The sequence below is a fragment of the Lithobates pipiens genome, unplaced genomic scaffold (genome assembly GCF_037356315.1).
Source record: "Lithobates pipiens isolate NorthernLeopardFrog02 unplaced genomic scaffold, aLitPip1_a1.2 Scaffold_16, whole genome shotgun sequence".
Lineage (NCBI taxonomy): Eukaryota > Metazoa > Chordata > Amphibia > Anura > Ranidae > Lithobates > Lithobates pipiens.
Genome location: NW_027507748.1, coordinates 645,522,421 through 645,545,884, shown reverse-complemented (window position 1 = coordinate 645,545,884; position 23,464 = coordinate 645,522,421). Strand labels below are relative to the sequence as shown.

Below are 23,464 nucleotides of genomic sequence, written 5' to 3'. Positions count from 1 at the left end.
AGGGTGAGCCATCAGTTCTGTTAAGTGTTGCAGCTGTTTCCAACATTTCAGCCCCTGTCTATTTTACTGAGAAAGTTTTGTCCTCAGCCTTGGTGGGGTTAGAAGAAAGGTTAGCTGCTTTAATCACAACTTCCCAGAATGGAAGAAAACACAATATGTCCCCTGAATATCCAAATTTTAACAGTGCTAGTGAAATGTATAAGCACAATTAAAGTGCAATAATCAAATACTGAATAATGAAATACTAAATAAAGTGGCAAGTGCTTCCAACGGCAATCAAGGATCCAGGTTGAAAGGAGTCTCAGAGAACACACTCAAAGAACACACTCTCCTCTTGTTACCCCACTCGCCAGAGCTTATGGAACCTCAGCTTTTGCAGTCCAGGGGTCATAAATTATTTTTGGAGTTGTGATATATGGATCCAAAGTCAGATTGGCTTCCACAAATTATTTACATATGGACTGAAGAGGGTGATGTATATTTAAGGGAAGAGAGGAAAAAAATGGCATAGTGAAGTACTACCAGCACTGGTTTACTGCGCCTTAACAAAAACCAGACTCGCGATACGGGTTGGAAAAATGGGCATCATTGTGTTCCAGGTTCGCATCTGCAGCGCGTGTTCCATGGATACCGGATGTTGCGTCACTGGTATGTAAAACTGGAAATGTGTTGCCGTGTTTTGTCCCTCTTCCAGGGTGTCAAGGACATCACTTCCGCAGTACGTCCCCTTCCCCTGCCCTGGGCCATCAAACAGGGGAGCGGTGGGTAGAGGAGGGTGAGTCACCTTCAGGGGACCGGGAACAGGCTGATGATTCTGGTTCTGAGGAATTGAATATAGAAGAACCCTTTTCGGCTTTACAATCTGAGAAATTGTTGGTGCAATCTCTTACAGAGATGGTCCGTTCTACATTTAAGCTGCCCTTAACTGAGTCCGCTGAAAGGCCGCCTTCTTTGGGTTCCCTAAAACCTCCACATGCCTTTCCTGTCCATCAATTGCTGGAACAGCTTGTATATACTGAGTGGGATCACCCAGATAGGCATTTCCTCCCTCCTAAAAAGTTCTCAGCACTTTATCCCATGGAGGAGAAATTCACCAAAAAAAGGAATATACCTGCAGTTGATGCTTCTATATCCTTTGTGAATAAAAGTTTAACATGTCCGGTAGACAACAGTCAAATGCTTCAACAGATCCAACAGATAAAAGGTTGGAATTCCTGTTAAAAACCTCCTTTGCTCTGGCAGGTACAGTGACTCAACTTGTAGTGGCAGCAGTAGGCATATGTCAATCCTTAAAGGACCAGTTGAGACAGGTGCTCAAGGTTATCCCTGCTCAGCAAGCCCAGGACTTAGCTGAGCTGCCAAGGGCATTATGTTTTGCAATTGACACTATTAAAGATTCTATTCATCAGGCATCATGCCTTACGCTTGTGCTGGTGCATATGCATAGGATCTTGTGGTTGAAAAATTGGTTAGCTGAAGCGCCATGCAAAAAAACTTCTGCCCGGTTTAACTTTCCATGGTGAATGTCTGTTTGGGGATAATTTGGACAAATACATACAAAAGATTTCAAGTGGAAAAAGTACCCTTTTACCAGTTAAGAGAAGTAAACCATCTCTCATTTAAATGGGTTTCTTCTCCAGGGCCAGGGGCAACTGCCTCTGGGCAGTTGCGATGGCCTCTGCCTTCAGGTTCAAGAAGTAAACCTCAAAGTCAACCCCAGGAACAGAAGTCCTGGGGCCAGAAACTTACGAAACAAAATTCGAAGGCCACTTTATGAAGGGTCGCCCGCTTGCACGGGTTGGGGGAAGACTTCTGCACGTTTCAAAGGTATGGCAGGAAGAGATTCAGGACAGATGGGTCATCTCCACAATAACTCTAGACTACAAACTACAGTTCCAAGAGTTCCCATCACCTCTTTTTCTGAGGTCAAGCGTTCCCAGAGATCCAGGAAAAAAGACAATCTCTGTTTCTGGCATTAGACTGGCTGTTATCTCAAGGGGTGATCATGGAGATCCCCACAGAGGAGCAGGGTTTTATTCAAGCCTCTTCACGGTACCAAAACCAAATGGAGATGTCAGCCCCATTCTAGATCTCAAAGATCTAAATCAGTTCCTGAATATCCGCTCCTTTTGCATAAAAAAGCACCTTTTTCAGTTTGTAGCCTTGCCTTTCGGCCTAGCTACTGCACCCCGGTGATTTACAAAGGTTCTGGCCAGGCTAAGGGCTCAGGGTATAACAGTTGTAGCATACCTAGGTGCCCTGCTTTGTTTATGTCTCCCTGCCCTCAGATAGCATTGCTCGGGGACATCCCACATAGTTATTACTATACTGCTTCTGTGTCCCGTGATGTACGATAAATAAAATAGGATTTTTATAACAGCTTACCTGTAAAATCCTTTTCTTGGAGTACATCACGGGACACAGAGGTCCCTCCCCTCTTTTGGGATATACGTATATTGCTTTTCTACAAAAACTGAGGTACTCCCGGTATGGGAGGGGTTATATAGGGAGTGAATTTCCTGTCTTGGGTGTGCCAGTGTCCATCCCCTGAAGGTGGCCTATAACCCACATAGTTATTACTATGCTGCTCTGTGTCCTGTGACGTACTCTAAAAGCTGTTACACAAATTCTATTATTACTAGGATACTCAAATCATACCTTTTGGAGTTTTAGGACAAAAGAGGCTTTCTTTCATATTGTTTTCAAAAGTTTTTCTTTTTATAAATTTTAAAGCGACAAAATAATTTGATTGATTTCTCCCTGTTGGGGAGATAGGAAAAGTGTGTTTTTTGATTCAAACCATAGCATTGATTTTGAGGAACTCTATCAGGTGATGCAGGAGTATGACACAAGGAGAGGGCAGGTTCACAGGAAATAAGAGTGAGAACTATAATTATCAGGTTATTGAATCATGTGCTTAGAATCTTGTTGTATGCAGAGCATACTTTACTTTCATGGAGGATTAGCAATGCATGTTTTACTGGAATCGGGACAATACAAGTGCATGCTTAGATACAGAAGGTTAGGTCCTGTGATTACGTTTCCACAGAGAATACACACTATAATGCTGCAGTGCCACCTGCTGGATAGAAAGGTATAATGTATGTGTGTGTGTATATATAATATTTTATATATATAATTTCACATTACAAAGCAATTTTCATTGCATGTTGTTCTTCCAAAAAGAACATCCAATGCTTTTCAAACTTTATTAAAAACATTTACGTTGCATTATTCTTTCTGTTTATTTAGCTTCTGGATTGTGTTGCAATCCCTGTATTGATGGTCCTTTCCTGGTTTATACTTCGTTCAAGATACAATTGGATCCATTACCTTGCAGTTTGTGTCTGCCTTTTGGGTGTTGGAACCCTGGTTTATGCAGATGTCCTGTCTGAAAGAGTAGATGGCAAAGGTTAGAGTCCAAGTTTTCCTCTCTACCACTGTTTAGTATGCCATGTATCAGGTGATGTCTTGATAATCAATCTGTAATCAAATAAGCAAAACCAGTCCAAAATTAGAATCTGAATCACCACTCTTATGGTTTTATAATTGTGCAGCCTTACCTCTCAGTGATAGCTATGTGTGCTGCTATTCAGTTGCATTCTCTGTCTGTTAAAGCAGATATATCCGATTGTAAGGTCCCATGAAGGTGGTCTTCAGCTTGAATTCAGGGGCGATAACCAGGGCTGGACTTACCATTGGGCTTGACTGGGCTCAAGCCCATGGGCCCCGCCCAATAGGGGGCTCCCCAGGCCCCGCCGAAATACATAGCCGAGTGTATTTGGCTCGACTACGCTCACAGTCATGCCCAGTCCCCACCTCGAATGGACATAACACAGGGATTGGGCATGAATGTGAGCCAAGCCGAGTACACTCGGGTACTCTTGGCTCCACTCAGGACTGCGAGAGGACCCAAGAGCTGCCGAGAGGACTTGAGAGCCAAGATATACAGGACTCTGTATCTCGACGGTGCCATTTTTAGGCTGCAAATGACACTGGAGCATGGCTGCAAATGACAAGGCTACACTGACAAGGCTGCAGATGGGCAAGGCTTCAGATGGACACTGATAAGGCTGCTTTGATGGGCAGAACAGGGATTTTGTGTGTTTACACACACAAATCCCTGTGCTGCCTCTCGTGCACACGATTGCGTGTGGCTGGCGCCGTTTGCGCCTGCCGGCCACAAGCATCGCGTCCCCTGCTGTACATCGCGCTCCTCCCGCGACTGTTAAAGGGGACCCCGTACCCGTACGGTGTTTCGTCCAGCGGTGCCATTGTGCCGCAGTATATCTACATGAGCTGGTCAGGAACCGGTTAAGCGAGCAAGCTGTAAAACCATCATCCAATCAGTGCCTGCAGCCATTGATCTCTGTGTTTGGGCAGGGGGGGGATGCAGCGCTCCTGTCATTACACAATAGCTCAGTGAGGGAGATCGCCACACAAACGATGAATGTGTTAGTACAGCGATCTGTAAGGTTTTTTTTTTTTTTTTTTTTTCAGTCTGCTGAGTGGAATGAAAAAAGAAAAGCTTTCCATGTGTACCAATCATAAAAGAGCACCAAAATACACACATCTGCTCCTACAGTGTTGGTACCTCACTGTTCAAATTAGTAAGGCATTGTTCGGTCACTAGGGAAGATAGTACTGCACACAATCCAACCTGAAACGTCTTCAACCCTGGGATTCTGTGGCCATCTTTTAGAAACTTGTGCCCTGCTAATTGTTTCAATTGTGAACTTTCCAGTTAATAGGTGATTTTCCAAAGCTTTGGGCTCCAGGCACAGCTTTGGATAACATTTTAGCAGTGTCTACCTAATAGTTATATATTTAATTGAATAGGAAGGATATTTTTTGTGTGTCCATTGGGGAAATTCTTCTTGTAGTAATCGTCTTGTATTTATTTTCTTGCAGGCAGTGACGTGCTATTTGGGGATTTCTTAGTTATCCTGGGAGCTTGCTTGTATGCAGTTTCCGATCTCTGCCAGGAATATGTGGTGAAGAAGTTATCCTGTGTGGAGTTTCTGGCGATGCTAGGCCTGTTCGGGGCATTTGTCAGTGGGACACAGCTGTAAGTGCCTATACTTTTATTGCTGGTAAATTCACCTTAAAGAGGACCTCCAGCAGATATTTTTATTTAGTGTTGGATGGAAGGTCACAAGAACAAAATGGGGATAAAACCGTACTGTCTTGGAGCTTTCAGTGAACACCTCCCCTACTGATCCTGTTTTACTCACCTATACATGAGTTGATGCATTCCCTGTTAAAGTCAGTGAGGGGAAACCCAATGTTGACTGGTGGAATCGGCAGGGTTTGTGTTGCGGACCTACCTGTGGAATTGGACAGTGTTATGTGAAAGTGGGTGGTTCCGGTTTGAGGGCCTCATTGGGTGTTGGAGTGTTGATTTGTTCTGCCAGTTCAGAAATAGAAGCATAATTGGGATATAGCCAGGGTTTGATATCCAAAGGCTTTGTTGAACAGGATAGGGTTGGAACATACAGCAAGATATCAGAAGTCAAACCTACAATCCTGAGGGTCAAGAGTCAAAGAAACGCAATCCAAGCGGTGGTACAAGAGCTTAAAACAAGGGTTGGGACCTCTATCACAGTCATTGAGGATTTATCTCGTACATCTATTGTTTTTGTAGCATATCATGTAAAAGTAGTAACCCATATATTTAAGAAAGTGTCATTATGCACATTATTATGGAAACCACCTGTGAGCCATTCAAGCGGTGCATCTCCTATACAGAAAAGTATCCCTATAAGTCGGCCAAGTCAAAGGCAAAAGTCCTAATGGAGGCAGTCTATTGTGAACATAGAGTAATCTAATCCCTCATTTCTTTTCTTTCTATTTGTATCTTCTTTTTTATGTCTCACCAAAGCATGGCGCTGGAATCAGCTGCTGTTGCCAGTATTAACTGGAATTGGAATGTAGGTAAGTAACTTTTCTTTCAATGGCATTTTAGAAAGATGACATCACACTTGTTTTTAAGAGGTGAGCACCATCTTTTAACACGTGCGGTCAGCCTGTTTTCTAAATATTCTTGAACAAATCAGAAGATGCTTTTATTATGTTTTCAGCAAACTAGAGAAGGTTGATGGCTCCGAACTTCCCTTTTGTTCTGTTTGTACCAGCTCAGTGACGCACACTGTAGTGTCAAGTCAAGATCCATACTTCATAAAGGAGAAGTTTGGGCTATATAAAACACACACACACACACACACACACACTCTCACCTCCATGCTACCGCATCGGTCTGCTGGTGCAGCTGTCCCCTGTCGGCTCTATGCAATAACCCGCTATATGCTCACTAGATAGATGCATAGTAAAGTCACAGCAGAAAAAAAGACCAGGTGGGTCATTGAGTCTGCCCCATTTTATTTTATTAAAATGTATACTTTTTTTTTTTTGTTAACTTTTAACTTGTATACATCTGTTTGTCCCAAGCATGTTTGAATCAACTTACTGTTGACTGACTCTCTACCTCTGCTGGTCTATTCCAAGCAAGCCACCAATTCTAAGATTAGTTTTGAACTTTCCTCCTGCTAGTAAATGGTTCATATCCCTGTGTTCTTGATCATATCTTTGTATTAAAAATATTACCTGAAGATGTCAGAGGTGTGCATCTTCACTGGTCTCATGATTTGATTTGATTACGACTATCCTGTCAACGATTCGATTCAATTCCCAATGCATCACGATTACTCCAATGGTTTTCCTAAAAAAAATCAATCAGAGGAACTCCCTGCATGTATAGCAAAGTCTGAATACAGGAGACAACAGTATTTATTTAGAACATAAATACTAAATGGCACAGCCACCTTTACATTCCCCACCCTCCCTTTATATTACACAGCTCCCCTGACGATTAAACAGCTCCCCTGCACATTACACATCCCCCCTGCATGCCCAGGAGACCATTTGCCAAAAAAAAAAAATCACTGCCAGCCCCTCTGTTTTATGAATCCATCCTACACTGTGTAAGTGTTATGCTGCGTACACCGATCTGATTTTCCAATGGGAAATGTTGGATGTGAGCTTGTCGGAAAGTCTGACCGTGTGTATGCTCCATCAAACATTTGCTGTCTGACTTTCCGCCAACAAATGTTTGCTAGCAGGTTCTCAAATTTTCCGCCAACATCTTATAGCCTGGTCTAGGCTATAAGAAGTTTGCCAAGACCCTGAAACTAAGCTGCGGCACAGTGGCCAAGACCATACAGCAGTTTAACAGGGCAGGTTCCACTCAGGCCTTGCCATGGTCAGCCAAAGCAGTCAAGTGCACATGCTCAGCGTCATATCCAGAGGTTGTCTTTGGCAAATGAACGTATGAGTGCTGCCAGCATTGCTGCAGAGGTTGAAGGGGTGGGGGGTCAGCCTGTCAGTGCTCAGACCATACGTCACACATTGCATCAAATTAGTCTGCATGGCTGTCATCCCAGAAGGAAGCCTCTTCTAAAGATGATGCACAAGAAAGTCTGCAAAACAGTTTGCTGAAGACAAGCAGGCTAAGGACATGGATTACTGTAACCATGTCCTGTGATCTGATGAGACCAAGATAAACTGATTTGGTTCAGATGGTGTCAAGCGTGTGTGGTGGCAATCAGGTGAAGAGTACAAAGACAAGTATGTCTTGCTTTCAGTCAAGCATGGTGGTGGGAGTGTCATGGTCTGGGGCTGCAAGAGTGCTACTGGCCCTTGGAAGCTGCAGTTCATTGAAAGAACCATGAATGCCAACATGTACTGTGACATACTGAAGCAGAGCATGATCCCCTCCCTCCGGAGACTGGGCTGCAGGGCAGTATTCCAACATGATGACCCCAAACACACTTCCTAGACAACCACTGCCTTGCTAAAGAAGCCGAGGGTAAAGGTAAAGGACTGGTCAAGCATGTGTCCAGACCTAAACCCTATTGAGCATCTGTGGGGCATCCTCAAACAGAATGTGGAGGAGAGCAAGGTCTCTAACATCCATCATCTCTGTGATGTCAGTAAATAATAAAAGAGGTATTCCTGTGCCAATCAATAGACTACTAGCTAGTGTACTGCTGCACGCACTGGGGGAAATGTCTGAACCCATAGGAGAATAAACTGTTAAAAAGATAGTGGTGCGCTGTACAAAAAACTTTTTCCGTTGGAATGTCCGACCAACAAAGTTTGAGAGCTGGATATAAATTTTTCCGACAACATGATCCGATCGGACTTTGTCCGATCGTTTGTAGAGAATTCCGATCGGACGCATGCTCAGATCAAATTACAAGACCAAAGCTATTGGCTACTAGCCTGAACGTAGTCCTGTCGTAACGAACGAACGTCATCACATTCCGACAACTTTGTCTGACCGTGTGTATGCAACACCAGTTTCGGACAAATCCGACGGATTTTGTGGTCGGAATGTTCGACCGTGTGTACAAGGGTTTTATATGTGTATGCAAAGATGAATTGCACAGATGTGTTGTATGCAGTACCTAAAATTTTGTAATGTTCCCTTCACCAAATTTCCAGGATATCTCTTTTCATGCTGGTTTTGTTTGTGCTTCTTTTATAGGATTGCTGTATGCAGGGTATGCCTTGTGCTTGTCTGGGTTTTACTCTGTAATGACATTTGTGGTTCTACACTCCAGTGCCACCTCTGTTGCTTTAGGCTTGCTGACTTCTGACATCTATAGCCTGTTCATTGGCCGTTTTTTATTTGGCTACAAGGTAAGCACTCACTAATTACACATATTTATAAGTATTATTTTACTTGATTTTTTCCATATTTATAGCGTTACAGCATCTGTGAACAGAGATCTGGTCCCTGAACCCAGAGAAGCTCATAATCTTACGGCCCTGCCACTCTCATACACATACTAGGGGCAATTTAGATAGACGCAAGTTTTGGATTGTGTAGGACAGTGATGGCGAACCTTGGCACCCCAGATGTTTTGGAACTACATTTCCCACGATGCTCATGCACTCTTCAGTGTAGTTGAGCATCATGGGAAATGTAGTTCCAAAACATCTGGGGTGCCAAGGTTCGCCATCACTGGTGTAGGAGGTAAGCGAAGAACCTGCAGAAGATGTGTTTCAATGGGAACAGGCCCTACTGGTAGTGGGTAGCAACCATGAACCATGCATAAGAGAGGGACACTCAGGAACAAGCGGGTTTTCCCTGAATTTTTATTTAGCGAGTCAACAAAAAAGAGTTTCAAAGCAGGGCTTTGTACAGCGAGTTCATAGAATAAACACACTCATCTGCTTGTCTGAGCCACTAACTAAATTCAGGTCAATTCCTGACAAACAGGGTGTCCTCTAATGGTTTCCCCAAAATGAACAATGCAGCACATGTACCTTTTTTAGTGTTCTGTCAGCGTGCAGCCTTTCACCCGGCAGAAGGCTCCTACACCAAAGAGAGAGAGAGCTCTGAGCATCAGTCGTCTCACTATATATACACAGTGGGGGTTATTTACGGAAGGCAAATCCACTTTGCACTACAAGTGCAGTCGCTGTAAATCTGAGGAGTAGATGTGAAATGAGGGGAAGCTCTGCTGATTTTATCATCCAATCATGTGCAAGCTAAAATGCCGTTTTTTTTATCTTCCTTGCATGTCCTCCTCGGATCTACAGCGACTGCACTTCCAAGTGCACTTGTAGTGCAAAGTGGATTTATCTTTCGTAACTAACCGCCAGTATCTCACAAAAGTGAGTACACCCTCACATTTTAAGGGGTGTACTTTGTAAATATTTTGGCTGTGTGTGACATTAATGGCTGTGTGTTGAGCTATTTTGAGGGGACAGCAAATTTACACTGTTATACAAGCTGTATACTCACTACTTTACATTGTAGCAAAGTGTAATTTCTTCTGTGTTGTCACATGAAAAGATATAATAAAATATTTACAAAAATGTGAGGGGTGTACTCACTTTTGTGAGATACTGTATACATAGGTGTGCAGAGCCTATTGCATTAGGCTGTGCACCCCAAAGCTCAAATTCATATGACTTTCTCGGCAGCTTCAGCTGCACATGGCAATGGATAAATGGGAAGTGCGGAGTGGTTTCCTGTTCATTCACACACTGAAGCATAGTAAACACGGTTTAGTATGCTTCGGTCATGGATGTACACAGTGAGCGAGTGTGTTAACTGTGTTCATTTAGAAAAGGAAAGGGCCAGCAAATTACATATTCACTAGCCCCTTCCCCCATTCTCCATCCTGAAACATCCCAAACAGCAGCCGGGGGGAGAGGAGGGAAACCCAGACATTAGGAGGAATTGTCACTGCACATAGTGGTTGATTTATTAAAACTGGAGAGTGCAAAATCTGGTGTAGCTCTGCATAGACTTCCAGGTGTTTTTGTCAAAGCTTAAACATTTGTGAACCCCAAAAAAATAAAGATCCTGTTCCTTTAATACATGTTATACAGCACAGTGTTTGTGCTGTGTCATTTGGCCCAAAGTATACCCTAAAAAAAAGGTGGCTGATCCTGCCAGTTTCTGCCCTCCCCCCCGTAAACTGACCACGGTTCATCGTGGCTGCTGAGCCTTGACACCGTGGTCAGTTCATGTGCCTCCGTCATCCGCAGCCCTGCTCTGTCTCCTCTGTCCTCCTCCCCCTCCCTGTCTGTGAGCTCTGTGTCCATGCCCGCCCCCTCTCCTTCTGCTGCTCAAATTAGGTTACAATTTACATTATCCTCTTAGTTGATGAATCTAATGTCCCTCTGACTGTGCTTTATAAAAAATGCAGCTATATACCTTGTTTACAGACCACAGATTGGGGCTCACGTGACCCATTGTCTTTCTTTATCGTACATCGTGGGACACAAAGCAGCATAGTAATAACTGTGGGTTATAGGCCACCTTCAGGTGATGGCACACCCAAGACAGGAAGTTCACTCCCTATATAACCCCTCCCATACTGGGAGTACCTGAGTTTTTTCGTCAGTGTCTAAGGTTGTTGGTCACGGTTAAAGATGTGCTATGAAGAGCTCCGCTGGAGTAATCCTTGCTGGAGCAAGCTATGCAACTGGGGGTTGAGGGCTGGACCCTGGGATATAGTGCTTTGGTCACGCAGCCAATACCGTAAACCTTTCTGGCAGAGTGCTATACACGTCCAAATCAGTGGAACCCCCGATTAAAATGGTTCTTAAAGGTTTTTAAATGGAGCCTGCCATAATGGGTGAAGATTGGGTCTGTTTGGTTTCCAACAGATCCTGCGGCGGGATAAGGTAAGTGAAGATTCCTAAGGAACTTCAAGTTTTCTTATGTATTCTTCTTTGTAGTAAATGTTGTCATGCCTGAAGTTTGCCACTAGAGGCTGTAAAGAGGACATACCTGTTCCATGCTTTCCAGATCTTGCTCTGTGTCAGCAGAAGCTGCCAAGCTTCCTGCAGCTAAGCAGTCCTAGCCTTCAGGGACTCCTTTTTGAGACATTTCCCACACCTGGGCAGTGCACCTTCTCTGCCTCCCCAGGAGCAGGCAGAGGGAGTCTGTAATGGTCGGCCTATGTGCCATTCTACTCCCCCTTCCACCGCCCCTAGCTGGGATCGCGGCGTCTCTTTCCTTTCTCCTCCTCCCCCTCCACGCTGTTGCAATCAAAGGGCCGCCCATGCATAGGAATTAACTTTTGAAAAAAAAAGAGGGAGAGGGGGCGTTCCACACGGTGCAGAACTGCAAAGTTATTAAGCCTCCATTGCCATGCTTTTCATTTGGCTGACGGAAGGACACAGGAGCGAGGGCATGTGAGTGTGTGGTGATACAGCACTCCCAAAGGCACATTTACTCAGCATCAGGCTGAGCATTAATAGCAGCATCGGTTTGCTGGACTATTGCTTAGCCGTGGTTGTGCTTTTGCTTTTTTTTTTTTCTGTCCGTAAGTTTGCTTTTGTGGTCAGGACTCTGCATACCGAAAAGGGGGTATAAACACCCCAAAAAAGGGACAAAAGGTATCACCTTCGGGCTCTGAGGACCCCAATCCTACATCTGCAATGCCATCCTCCCCTGAAAAACCAGAGGTGGCTGGTCAGGGTGAGCCATGGGGTCTGTTAAGTGTTGCAGATTTTTCCAACATTCAGCCCCTGTCTATGTTACTGAGGACGTCTTATCCTCTGCATTGGTGGGGTTAGAATAAAGGTTAGCTGCTCTAATCGCATCTTCCCAAAATGGGAGATAGCGTAATAGGTCCCCTTCTCCTGCCCAGGGCCCTCAAGCAGGGGAGTGGTGGGTGGAGGAGGATAAATCACCCTTAAGAGACCAAGAAGAGGCTGATGATTTATCTTCTGAGGAATCGACTATAGAAGAACCCTTTTCAGCTTCACAGTCTGAGAAATTGCTGGTGCAATCTCTTACAGAAATGGTCCATTCTACATTTAAACTGCCCTTAACTGAATCAGCTGAAAGGCCCGTTTTTTTTTTGTTGGGTTCTCTGAAGCCTCCTTGGGCTCTACGTGCCTTTTCTGTCCATCCATTACTGGAACAGCTTATATATGCTGAGTGGGATCACCCAGATAGGCATTTCCTCCCTCTTAAAAAGTTCTCAGAACTTTTTCCCATGGAGGAAAAATTCACCAAAAGATGGACTATACCAGCAGTTGACGCTGCTATATCCTGTGTGAATAAAAGTTTAACGCTCAAATGTTTAGAGATCCAACGGATAAAATTCCTGTAAAAAAACCTAATTTGCTCTGGCAGGTACAGTGTCTCAACCTGCAGTGACAGCAATAGGCATATGTCAATCCCTAAAGGACCAGTTGAGACAAGTGCTCAAGGTCATCCCTGCTCAGCAGGCCTGGGACTTAGCCAAACTGCAAAAGGCATTATGTTTTGCAGTTGACATCAGGTATCATGCCTTACGCTTGTGCTGGTGCATATGCTTAGGATCTTGTGGCTGAAAAATTGGTCAGCCAAAACTTCTGTCTGGTTTCCGTTTCCACTGGGAATGCCTGTTTGAGAATGATGTGGACAAATACATACAAAAAATTTCAAGTGGAAAAAGTACCCTTTTGCCAGTAAAGAGAAGAAGTAAACGTCCCTCATTTAAATGGGCTTCTTCTCCAGGGCCAGGGGCAACTGCCTCTAGGCAGTCGCAATGGCCTCTGCCGTCAGGTTCAAGAAGTAAATCCCAAAGTTAACCCCAGGGACAGAAGTCCTGGGGGCGTAAACCTGCAAAACAAAGTTCCATGGTCTCCTTATGAAGGGGCGCCCTGCTCGCACAGGTGGGGTAAAGACTTCTGCACTTTTCAAAGTTATGGCAGGAAGAGATTCAGGACAGATGCGTCATCTCCACAATAGCTCTAGGTTACAAACTAGAGTTCAGAGAGTTCCCATCACCTCGTTATCTGAGGTCAAACGTTCCCAGAGATCCAGCAAAAAGACAACCTCTGTTTCTGGCATTAGACCAGCTGTAATCTCAAGGGTTGAACATGGAGATCCCCATGGAGGATCAGGGGTTAGGGTTTTATTCAAACCTCTTCACGGTGCCAAAACCAAATGGAGATGTGCAGTCCATTCTAGATCTCAAAGATCTAGATCAGTTCCTGAATATCAGGTCAGTAGTTTCCATCCTACAAGGAGGAGAAGTTCTATCTGCGATTCAAAAGCACAAGGAAAAGCACCATTTTCAATTTGTAGACTTGCCTTTTGGCCTAGCTACTGCACCCTGGGTATTTACAAATGTTCTGGCCAGACTAAGGGCTCAGGGTATAACAGTTGTAGCATATACATAGATGACCTGCTGCTGATAGACTGGTCGGTAGCCTGCTTGGACCAAAGCGTGCTCAGCACAGTCAACTACCTGGAATACCTAGGTTGGATTCTCTTCCTTAAAGCCACTATGAAGACTGGAGTACTTAGGTCTGATCATAGATACAGCTCAGAAAAAGTAGTTTTTGCCCTAGGCAAAGGTCGGCACCATAAAAAAGCTGGTCCAGGTGGTCTCCTTTGCATGAAGTTGTTAGGGAAGATGGTGGCTTCATTCGAAGCTGTTCCCTATGCCCAGTTTAATTTGAGACTGCTGCAAAACAGTATCCTAGCGGCTTGGAATAAAAATGTCCAAGCCCTAGATTTCCCAATGCGTCTGACTCCAAAGGTGTGCCAGAGCCTCAGTTGGTGGTGGATAACCAAAAATCTGCAAAAAGGGAAATCCTTCTTACCAGTTACCTGGAAGGTGGTAACAACAGATGCCAGTCTTTCAGGTTGGGGAGCAGTCCTGAAAGAGGCGACTATCCAAGGAAAATGGTCCAAAACCGAAAAGACCTTGCCCATCAACTTTCTAGAAATTTGGGCAGCACGTTTGGCTCTGAGAGCCTGGACATTCAGGTTGCAGAATTGTCCAGTCAGGATGCAATCTGACAATGCCACAGCAGTGGCCTATATCAATCACCAAGGGGGTACCAAGAGTCATGCAGCCCAAAGAGGTGAACCATATCCTAGATTGGGCCGAAAAGCATGTACCTTGCCTATCGGCAGTCTTCATTCCAGGAATAGAGAATTGGCAGACAGACTTCTTGAGTCATCAGCAGTTGTTCTCGAGGGAATGGTTTCTTTACCCCATATGTTTCCTGGTGTGAATCCAAGGGTTGGCATCCTCGGAAGTATGTCATAGGTAGAATTCTTGCCTTTCTGCAATTCGGGGTAAAGATGAAGCTGGCCTTCAGTACTATCAAGGGTCAGGTCTCGGCCTTATCTGTATTGTTTCAACGACCATTCACATTGCTTGGTCCGTGTTTTTATACAGGGAATAACGTAGCTTAATCCGCCGGTTAGATCACCCTTGAAACCTTGGGACTTAAATTTAGTTTTGTCGGCATTACAAAAGCAACCTTTTGAGCCGATACAGCATACTCCCTTGGTCCTTTTGACAAGGAAGTTGGTTTTTCTGGTTGCTATATCCTCTGCAAAAAAAGGGTATCGGAGTTGGTTGCTCTTTCTTGTAAAGGACACGGTGGTGTTACGTCCTCATCCTAGCTTTCTGCCGAAAGTGGTGTCAGGTTTTCACCTGAACCAGGATATTGTTCTACCTTTATTCTTTCCAGAACCCTGTTCTACGCAAGAGAAGTCGCTATATTCTCTTGATGTAGTGAGAGCAGTCAAAGCCTACTTGAAGGCGACTGCTCAGATTCGAAAAACTGATGTTTTGTTTGTGTTGCCTGAAAGTCCTAGAAAAGGACAGGCAGTGCTAAAGTCTACTATTTCTAAGTGGATTTGACAAGTGATTATTTGGGCTTATGGTTTAAAGAGGAGAATTCCTCCTTTTCAAATCAAAGTGCACTCCACCAGGGCTGTTAGTGCTGCATGAGCAGTGCATCACCAAGCCTCCATGGCTCAAACCTCCAAGGCTGCAACCTGGTCTTCGGTCCATACATTCACTAGATTCTATCCGGAGGATGTGAAAAGACATGAGGATACCGCCTTTGGGCACAGTGTGCTGCGGCCAGCAGTATAGGTCCTCAAGTCTGATGGTGCCCTGCTTTGTTTGTCTCCCTCCCCTCAGATAGCATTGCTCTGGGACATCCCACATAGTTATTACTAGGCTACTCATGTGTCCCGTGATGTACAATAAAGAAAATAGGATTTTTATAACAGCTTGCCTGTTACCTGCAGCAGTCATGTGAGAGAGGAGAAAAGCGGCGGTCACGTGATCACAGATCTGCGCTCTGTAAACTAGGTATATAGCTGCATTTTTTTTATAAAGCACAGTCATGGGGGGGGGGGGGGGGGACATTAGATTCATCAACCAAGAGGATAAAGTAAATTGTACCCTGTAGGTTAACACTTTATTTTAATTGAACAAGCCAAAATTAGTAGCTGATTGGCTTTCATGCACAGTTGCACTAGATTTTGCACACTCTGTTTTTAGTAAATCAACCCCATAGTGATTAGGGTGTGCCCAGGCCACCTGGCACACCCCCTGAGCAATGCTAGGGAGCTATACTTGCTTGCTAGAAATATCAATATGAAATGTTTGTGATATATAAAAAAAAATGTTAGATGTTATTTTAATCAAAATAAAGTACAAAAATACACACACATTTTAATGTCTTGCTTTCCTTGCAGTTTTCTGGTCTTTACATCCTGTCATTTATAATGATTATTGTGGGATTCGCTTCATACAACAGTGTGACTACGTATACTTCCGAGATTAACAAAGAGACTGAGAACAATGACACAGAAGAGATGGAGGCACCTCCGGAGTCCGCTACTCCTCTGGAGAATGTGCCCAAGCAGCTCTGTACGGTCATCGAGGACTCAGCTCAATAATGGATTTTAAGTCATAAAATGTATTTTCAGGAGGATGGAAAGCTTTCCATGTTCCCTGTCAATCATTGCCAGTTCTTGCAAGTGTTCCTAAAGAGTTAAAGTAGATATCACCTTTCATGTGGAATTGGTGCATTAACCACTTTCCTACTGGGCACTTTCACCCCCTTCCTGTCCAGACCAATTTTCAGCCTTCAGTGTTCTCATAATTTGAATGACAATTGCACAGCCATTCAACACTGTACCTATATATTTGCATCTTTTTTTTCACACAGATAGAGCTTTCTTTTGGTGGTATTTAATCACTGCTGGGTTTTTAAATTTTTTGTGCTATAAATAAAAAAAAGACTGAACATTTTGTAAAAAAATGCATTTTTCTTTGTTTCTGTCATACAATTTAGCAAATTGGTAATTTTTCTTCATACATTTTGGCAAAAATTTATACTGCTACATATCTTTGGTAAAAACTCAAATCGGTGAAAATGTTTTGTTCTTTGAGAACGTTCTAGAGTCTACAAGCTATTGTGCCAGTCTCTGAAAATTGATCACACCAGATGTACTAACAGCCTATCTCAATTTTTGAGACACTAACAAGTCCAGAAAGTACAAATAACCCCCAAATTACCCCTTTTTGGAACATAGACATTGCAAGGTATTTAGTAAGTCACATGGTGAGTTTTTTGAAGTTTGTAATTTTTTTTCCCCACAATTATTTGCAAAATGATGATTTTTCATTTTATTTTTTTTTTTGACAAAATTGTCATATTAATATGTTATTTTTCTCACAGAGCATATGTATAATTGCAACTACACCCCAAAACACATTCTGCTACTCCTTCTGAGTATGACGATACCATGTGTGAGGCTATTTCACAGCCCAGCCACATACAGAGGCCCAACATGCAGGGAGCGCCATCATGTGTTCTAGGGACATAAATTGCACATCTAATGTCTTGATGACCTATCACAGTTTTGAAGGCCCTGGAGTACCTGGACAATCAAATTGAACACAAAATATCCCCATTTTGGAAAGCTAGCAACCCAACATATAATCTATGAGGCATAATGAGTCTTTTGAACATCTCATTTTTTTTCCAGAAGTTTATGGAAAATGTAGAAAAAAAATTAAAACTTGTCATATCCAGAGGTTGTCTTTGGGAAATAGACGTATGAGTGCTGCCAGCATTACTGCAGAGGTTGAAGGGGTGGGGGGTCAGCCTGTCAGTGCTCAGACCATACGTTGCACACTGCATGAAATTTGTCTGCTTGGCTGTCGTCCTAGAAGGAAACCTCTTCTAAAGATGATGCACAAAGCCCACAAACAGTTTGGTTAAGACAAGCAGACTAAGGACATGGATCACTGGAACCACGTCCTGTGGTCTGAGACCAAGATAAACTTATTTGGTTCAGATGGTGTGAAGCGTGTGTCGTGGCAACCAGGTACAAAGACAAGTGTCTAGTCTACAGTCAAGCATGGTAGGAGTGTCATGGTCTTGAGCTGCATAAATGCTGCCAGCACTGGGGAGCTACAGTTCATTGAGGGAACCATGAAGGCCAACATCTACTGTGACATACTGAAGCAGAGCATGAGCCAATCTCTTCTGAGATTGGGCCGCAGGGCAGTATTCCAATATGATAACGACCCCAAACAAACCTCCAAGACAACCACTGCCTTGCTAAAGAAGTCGAGGGTAAAGGTGATGGACTGGGCAAGCATATCTCCAGACCTAAACCCTACTGAGCATCTGTGGGGCATTCTCAAACAGAAGGCGGAGGAGTGCAAGGTCTCTAACATTTACCAGCTTTGTGATGTTGTCATGGAGGAGTGGAAGAGGCCTCCAGTGGCAACCTGTGAAGTTCTGGTGAACTCCATGCCCAAGAGGGTGAAGGCAGTGCTAGAAAATAATGGTGGCCACACAAAATATTGAAACTTTGGGCCCAATTTAGAAATTTTCACTTTTTCAGGGGTGCACTCACTTTTGTTGCCAACGGTTTAGACATTAATGGCTGTGTGTTGAGTTATTTTGAGGAGGCAGCAAATTTACACTGTTATACAAGCTGTAGACTCACTACGTTACATTGTAGCAAAGTGTAATTTCTTCAGTGTTGTCACATGAACAGATGTAATAAAATATTTACAAAAATGCGAGGGGTGTACTCACTTTTGTGAGATACTGTATATTATACACACATGAGTTCCTGCCCTCAAAGAGCTTATAATATAAGGTCCCTAACTTGTTGCATGATAGTGGTGTGCTGTCCATACAGCCACATCCACTTCTCTCCTCCATCCTACAATACTGCTCCTTCCTGCCCCCTCCCTCTCCCCACTACATTATTTATGCCATTGTGGTAATGGTGTACATTTTTAACTTAACACATTAGTGCAATCGCTTTATTTTGACACATACTATAGGACATTGGGAAAACTGTTGAGAATCACTTTTAAAGTGGTTTAGTTTGGTATTTTTTATTTGCACAAAAAAAAAATAAGTTGTAAATCCCCCAAAGTGCCCCCCCCCCCCAAATTTTCCAAAAATCTCTTTATCCAATTCCATATTCTCTGAATAATACATACCATTGCTACTCCTGTTTTAAATACACACCCTCCCAATACACATGCAGTGGTTGGAGGGCCTCTGTACAAAAATCGCTGGCTCTTCGATCCCCCTGTTGTCCTGCCGTTTGCAGGTCAGGTTAGACATTACAATTCCTGTTCTAGCTCCCTAGTGGCCACTCCAGGCCTTTCATACTGCGCACAGACTGAGAGTGGCCAATTGGGATGTCCTGCAATTGAGAGGACAGAGGAGGACTAAAGGGCAGTAGTTCTTGTGAAGAGGCCGCATGACGTGTAATAGGAGGACATGCACCATTTAATACAGAGGATGTACTATTTAGAGAATATGTGAAAAACCATGAGGGTTTACAACCCCTTTAAAAAGTAAAAGTCAGCAGCTATAAATACTGCAGCTGCTGACTTTTAATATATGAACACTTACCTGTCCAGGGAGCCCACGATGACGACTCCCAGGTGCTGCCACTGCCATTACTGGTAAGGGAACCAGGCAGTGAAGCTTTTTTGCTTTACTCCTGGATCCCTACTGCACACAAGTGGAGTGCACTGTGCTTTATAATTAGCCCAGTGACGGAGGAAAGAGGAGGGGGGCTGAATTTCTGGGAGATTAGGCCACGGCCCGTCTGGGGAAGGGGACCTGTCATAAATAGGTCCCAGTTCCCCCCTGAAAGATGCCAAATGTTACACCGGAAGGGGGGGAAGCATATAAGCAGAAATTCCACTTTTGGGTGGAACTCCGCTTTAAGGACCACCCACTGCATATATACTGAGCAGGCCGGCCCTATTGTGCAAAATGACGTACCCGTACGTTGTTTCATGCAGGAGACACTGCGTGTGGCACGCCCGCTGAGCGGCAGGTTAGCCAATGCATAGGTCCCGTGGCCGCAATGTCTGCTGGGCACCTGCGATTGCTCCACAGAGAGACAGAATGGGGATCGGTCAATGTAAATAAACAGATCCCCGTTCTGACAGGGGAGTACAGATCTGCTGTTCCTAGTCATCAGGAACAGCGATCTCACCATACTCCCAGTCATTTCACCCCCCCCACAGTTAGAAGCACCTCCCTAGGACACACTTAACTCCTTGATTGCCCCTAGTGTTAACCCCTTCTCTGCCAGTGTCATTTATACAGTACTCAGTGCATATTTTTAGCACTTATCACTGTAATAATGTCACTAGTCCCAAAAAAGTGTCAAAGGTGTCCGATCTGTCTGCCGCAATGTTGCAGAACCAAAAATATATAGAAGAATACATATTGGCCTAAACTGATGAAGACATTTTTTTAGTTTTTTATTTGATATGTATTATAGCAAAAAAATAAAAACTGCAGAGGTGATCAAATACTACCAAAAGAAAGCTCTATTTGTGAGAAAAAAAGGACATCAATTTTCTTTGGGTACAACATCGCAGGACCATGCAATTGTCTGTTAAAATAACGCAGTGTCGTATTGCAAAACATTACCTGGTCATTAAGGGGTTAAATCCTTCTGGGGCTGAAGTGCTTAATGACCAGGCTATTTTTTGCAATATGACAATTTTGAAAAAAAAAATATATATTTTTTATTTTAAGCTATCCTACATATCCAAAAAAATTATTTAAAAAAAATGTATTCATCAGTTTAGGCCAATATGTAGTATTCTACATATTTTTGGTAAAAAAAATCGCATTAAGCCTATATTGATTGGTTTTGCACAAAAGTTAGAGGCTACAAAAAAAGGAAATAGATTTAGGGACTTTTATTTTTTTTTATGTTTTTACTGGTAATAGTGGCAATCTGACCCCAAGTGACACTTTTTGAGGACCAGTGACATTATTACAGTGATCATTGCTAAAAAAAAAAAAAAAAAGCATTGATCAATGTATAAATGACACTGGCAGGGAAGGGGTTAACACTAGGGTGCAATCAAGGGGTTAATTGTGTTCCCTGGGTATGTTATAACTGTATGGGGGATAGGCTTACTGGGGCAACATAGAGATCGCTGTTCCTGATCACTAGGAACAGCAGATCTCAGTATTGTCCCGTCAGAATGGGGATCCACCTTGTTTACATAGGCAGATCCCTGTTTTTTGTGCAGTGATCACGGGTGGCCTTTGCTTCCAGCAAAGAGACATATAATGATGGTGAGTGAGAGGGCATTTGGATGTAGCTGGGTCTCTGTGCTTCTCTATGCAACGCGGGTAGATCATGGCTGGTAGGAAGGGCTGCCATAGCTTCCTATAAAACATCACAGCACCCGGCCTCAGTACTCCTCTCAGGAGCTCTCAGCCCTGATGCAAGCAGTGTGTTGGCCCTTATACCGCGTACACACGGCCGCAACATTTTTCGGCAGCAAAGGTCCGACAGAGCGAATCCGTCGGACAATTTGATTGTGTGTGGGCTTCAATGGACCTTTGCTGTCGAAAAATCAGACAGACTTTAGATTTAGAACATGTTTCAAATCTTTCTGACAGACTCGTGTCCGTTCGAAAAATCCATTTGTATGCTAGTCCGACGGACGAAAACCGATGCTAGGGCAGCTACTGGCTATGAACTTCCTTATTCTAGTCCAGTCGCATCTCATCACGTTCAAATCCGTCAGCCTTTGGCGTGATTGTGTGTGGCCAAGTCTGTTCGTTTGGAAAGTCCGTTGGAAGTCCACCGAAAGTCCGTCGGGAAGACCGAAAGTCCAGTCGTGTGTACATGGCATTAGGAGGAGTTATACTGATATCACAATGTCTTAATAGGTGGTTTTCCGTATGGAGGAGTTGCCATTCTCAGGTAGGTTTTATTTACATGCTGACTGTGCTAGGTAATGCCCACATGTGATGAAATCCAATGAGTGAAAGGGATGGCCAAGGAAAATAAGGCTTAGGAGGAAAGAACTAGATGATACTGAATGTCTACCAGCCAGTTAAAGAGGTGTTCCAGCCTGGGGAAAACATTTTTAAAGTCAGCAGCTACAAATACTATAGCTGCTGACATTTAATATTTGGACACTTGCCTATCCAGGGAGCCTGCAATGTAGGCACCCCAACCGATTTTCGAGTTGGCTGTCGGGGTGCTGCCGCCGCCATCTCCTTTCAGCTCCATGGACAGTTTCCTACTGCGCATGCGCAAAGTGCACTACGCTTTCTAATTGGCTCAGTGGCAGAGGAAGGAGAAGGGGGTGCCGAACTTCCAAGGGATGGTGCCACAGGTACTCGTTCCCCCCTCCCCCCCCCCCCCCCAAAAGGTGCCAAATGTGGCACCGGGGGGGGGGGGACCAAATAAGCGGAAGTTTCACTTTTGGAGGAATTCGCTTTAATGAGGTGGAGTTTACCTGACCTGCTGCAGCTGCTAATTGTGTGAAGCTCACAGCATTCAGTGAAATCAGACTAGACATTTCCAGTACAGGAGAGGAACATGTGCAACTGTGCAAGACTGAATGAAAGACTCTAACCCTAAGCCTAACAGTAAATTAAAGGGTAACTCCACCTTTGTTGGGGGAAAGAAAAGCACATAAAAAATAACATAATATGTCGTATCAATAACAACCAACACGAATCAGTGCTGTAATTTTCTGAAAATGCAATATGGCTACCTGGAGACGTTCTGTGCACAGTTGGTGTACAGAACGCCCCCTGAAAATTAAATCTCCTACTTGTATCTTACTGCTGACTTCTGGGACAATCAGTGAGCAAATCACACAAGTCAGGTTTCAGGCATCGCCTGCAACAAAAATTACATTTTTGGTGAGATACTCCCAATAGGAAATCACATCTAAAGGGATGTACAGTGGGGATCGAAAGTTTGGGCACCCCAGGTAAATTAATGTATTAATGTGCATAACGAAGCCAAGGAAAGATGGAAAAATCTCCAAATGGCATCAAATTACAGATTAGACATTCTTATACTATTTCAAAAAAAGTTAGATTTTATTTCCATCATTTACACTTTCAAAATTACAGAAAACAAAAAAATGGCGTCTGCAAAAGTTTGGGCACCCTGCAGAGTTAATATCTTGTACTGCCCCCTTTGGCAAGTATCACGGCTTGTAAACGCTTTTTGTAGCCAGCCAAGAGTCTTTCAATTCTTGTTTGAGGTATCTTTGCCCATTCTTCCTTACAAAAGTGTTCCAGTTCTTTGAGATTTCTGGGCTGTCTGTCACTCACTGCTCTTTTGAGGTCTATCCATAGATTTTCAATAATGTTGAGGTCAGGAGATTGTGAAGGCCATGGCAAAACCTTCAGTTTACGCCTCTTGATGTAATCCCCTGTGGATTTTGAGGTGTGTTTAGGATCATTATCCATTTGTAGAAGCCATCCTCTCTTTAACTTCAGCTTTTTCACAGATGGCATCAAGTTACCATCCAAAATTTGCTGCAATTTTATTGAATCCACTTTTCCTTCTACTTGTGAAATGTTCCCTGTGCCACTGGCTGCAATACAACCCCAAGCATGATTGATCCACCCCCATGCTTAACAGTTGGACAGAGGTTCTTTTCATTAAATTCTGTGCCCTTTCTTCTCCAAACGTACCTTTGCTCATTCCGGCCAAAAAGTTATATTTTAACCTCATCAGTCCACAGAACTTGTTTCCAAAATGCCTCAGGCTTGTCTATATGTTCATTTGCAAAGTTCAAACGCTGATTTTTGTGGTGAGGATGTAGAAGAGGTTTTCTTCTGATGACTCTTCCAT

At 43.7% G+C, this 23,464-nt stretch overlaps 1 protein-coding gene across 1 annotated transcript in view; it reads left to right on the top strand.

Moving 5' to 3' along the window:
• Positions 1–16,606, top strand: part of LOC143984048 (solute carrier family 35 member F2-like) — a 43,373-nt gene extending 26,767 nt beyond the window's left edge. The window contains exons 4-8 of the mRNA XM_077484330.1: positions 3,253–3,412; positions 4,912–5,068; positions 5,882–5,934; positions 8,546–8,700; positions 16,031–16,606. Of these exons, the coding sequence (XP_077340456.1) occupies positions 3,253–3,412; positions 4,912–5,068; positions 5,882–5,934; positions 8,546–8,700; positions 16,031–16,234 (729 nt within the window). The 3' untranslated portion in view covers positions 16,235–16,606. The remainder of the gene's footprint in view (positions 1–3,252; positions 3,413–4,911; positions 5,069–5,881; positions 5,935–8,545; positions 8,701–16,030) is intronic.
• The last annotated feature ends 6,858 nt before the right edge of the window (positions 16,607–23,464 follow it).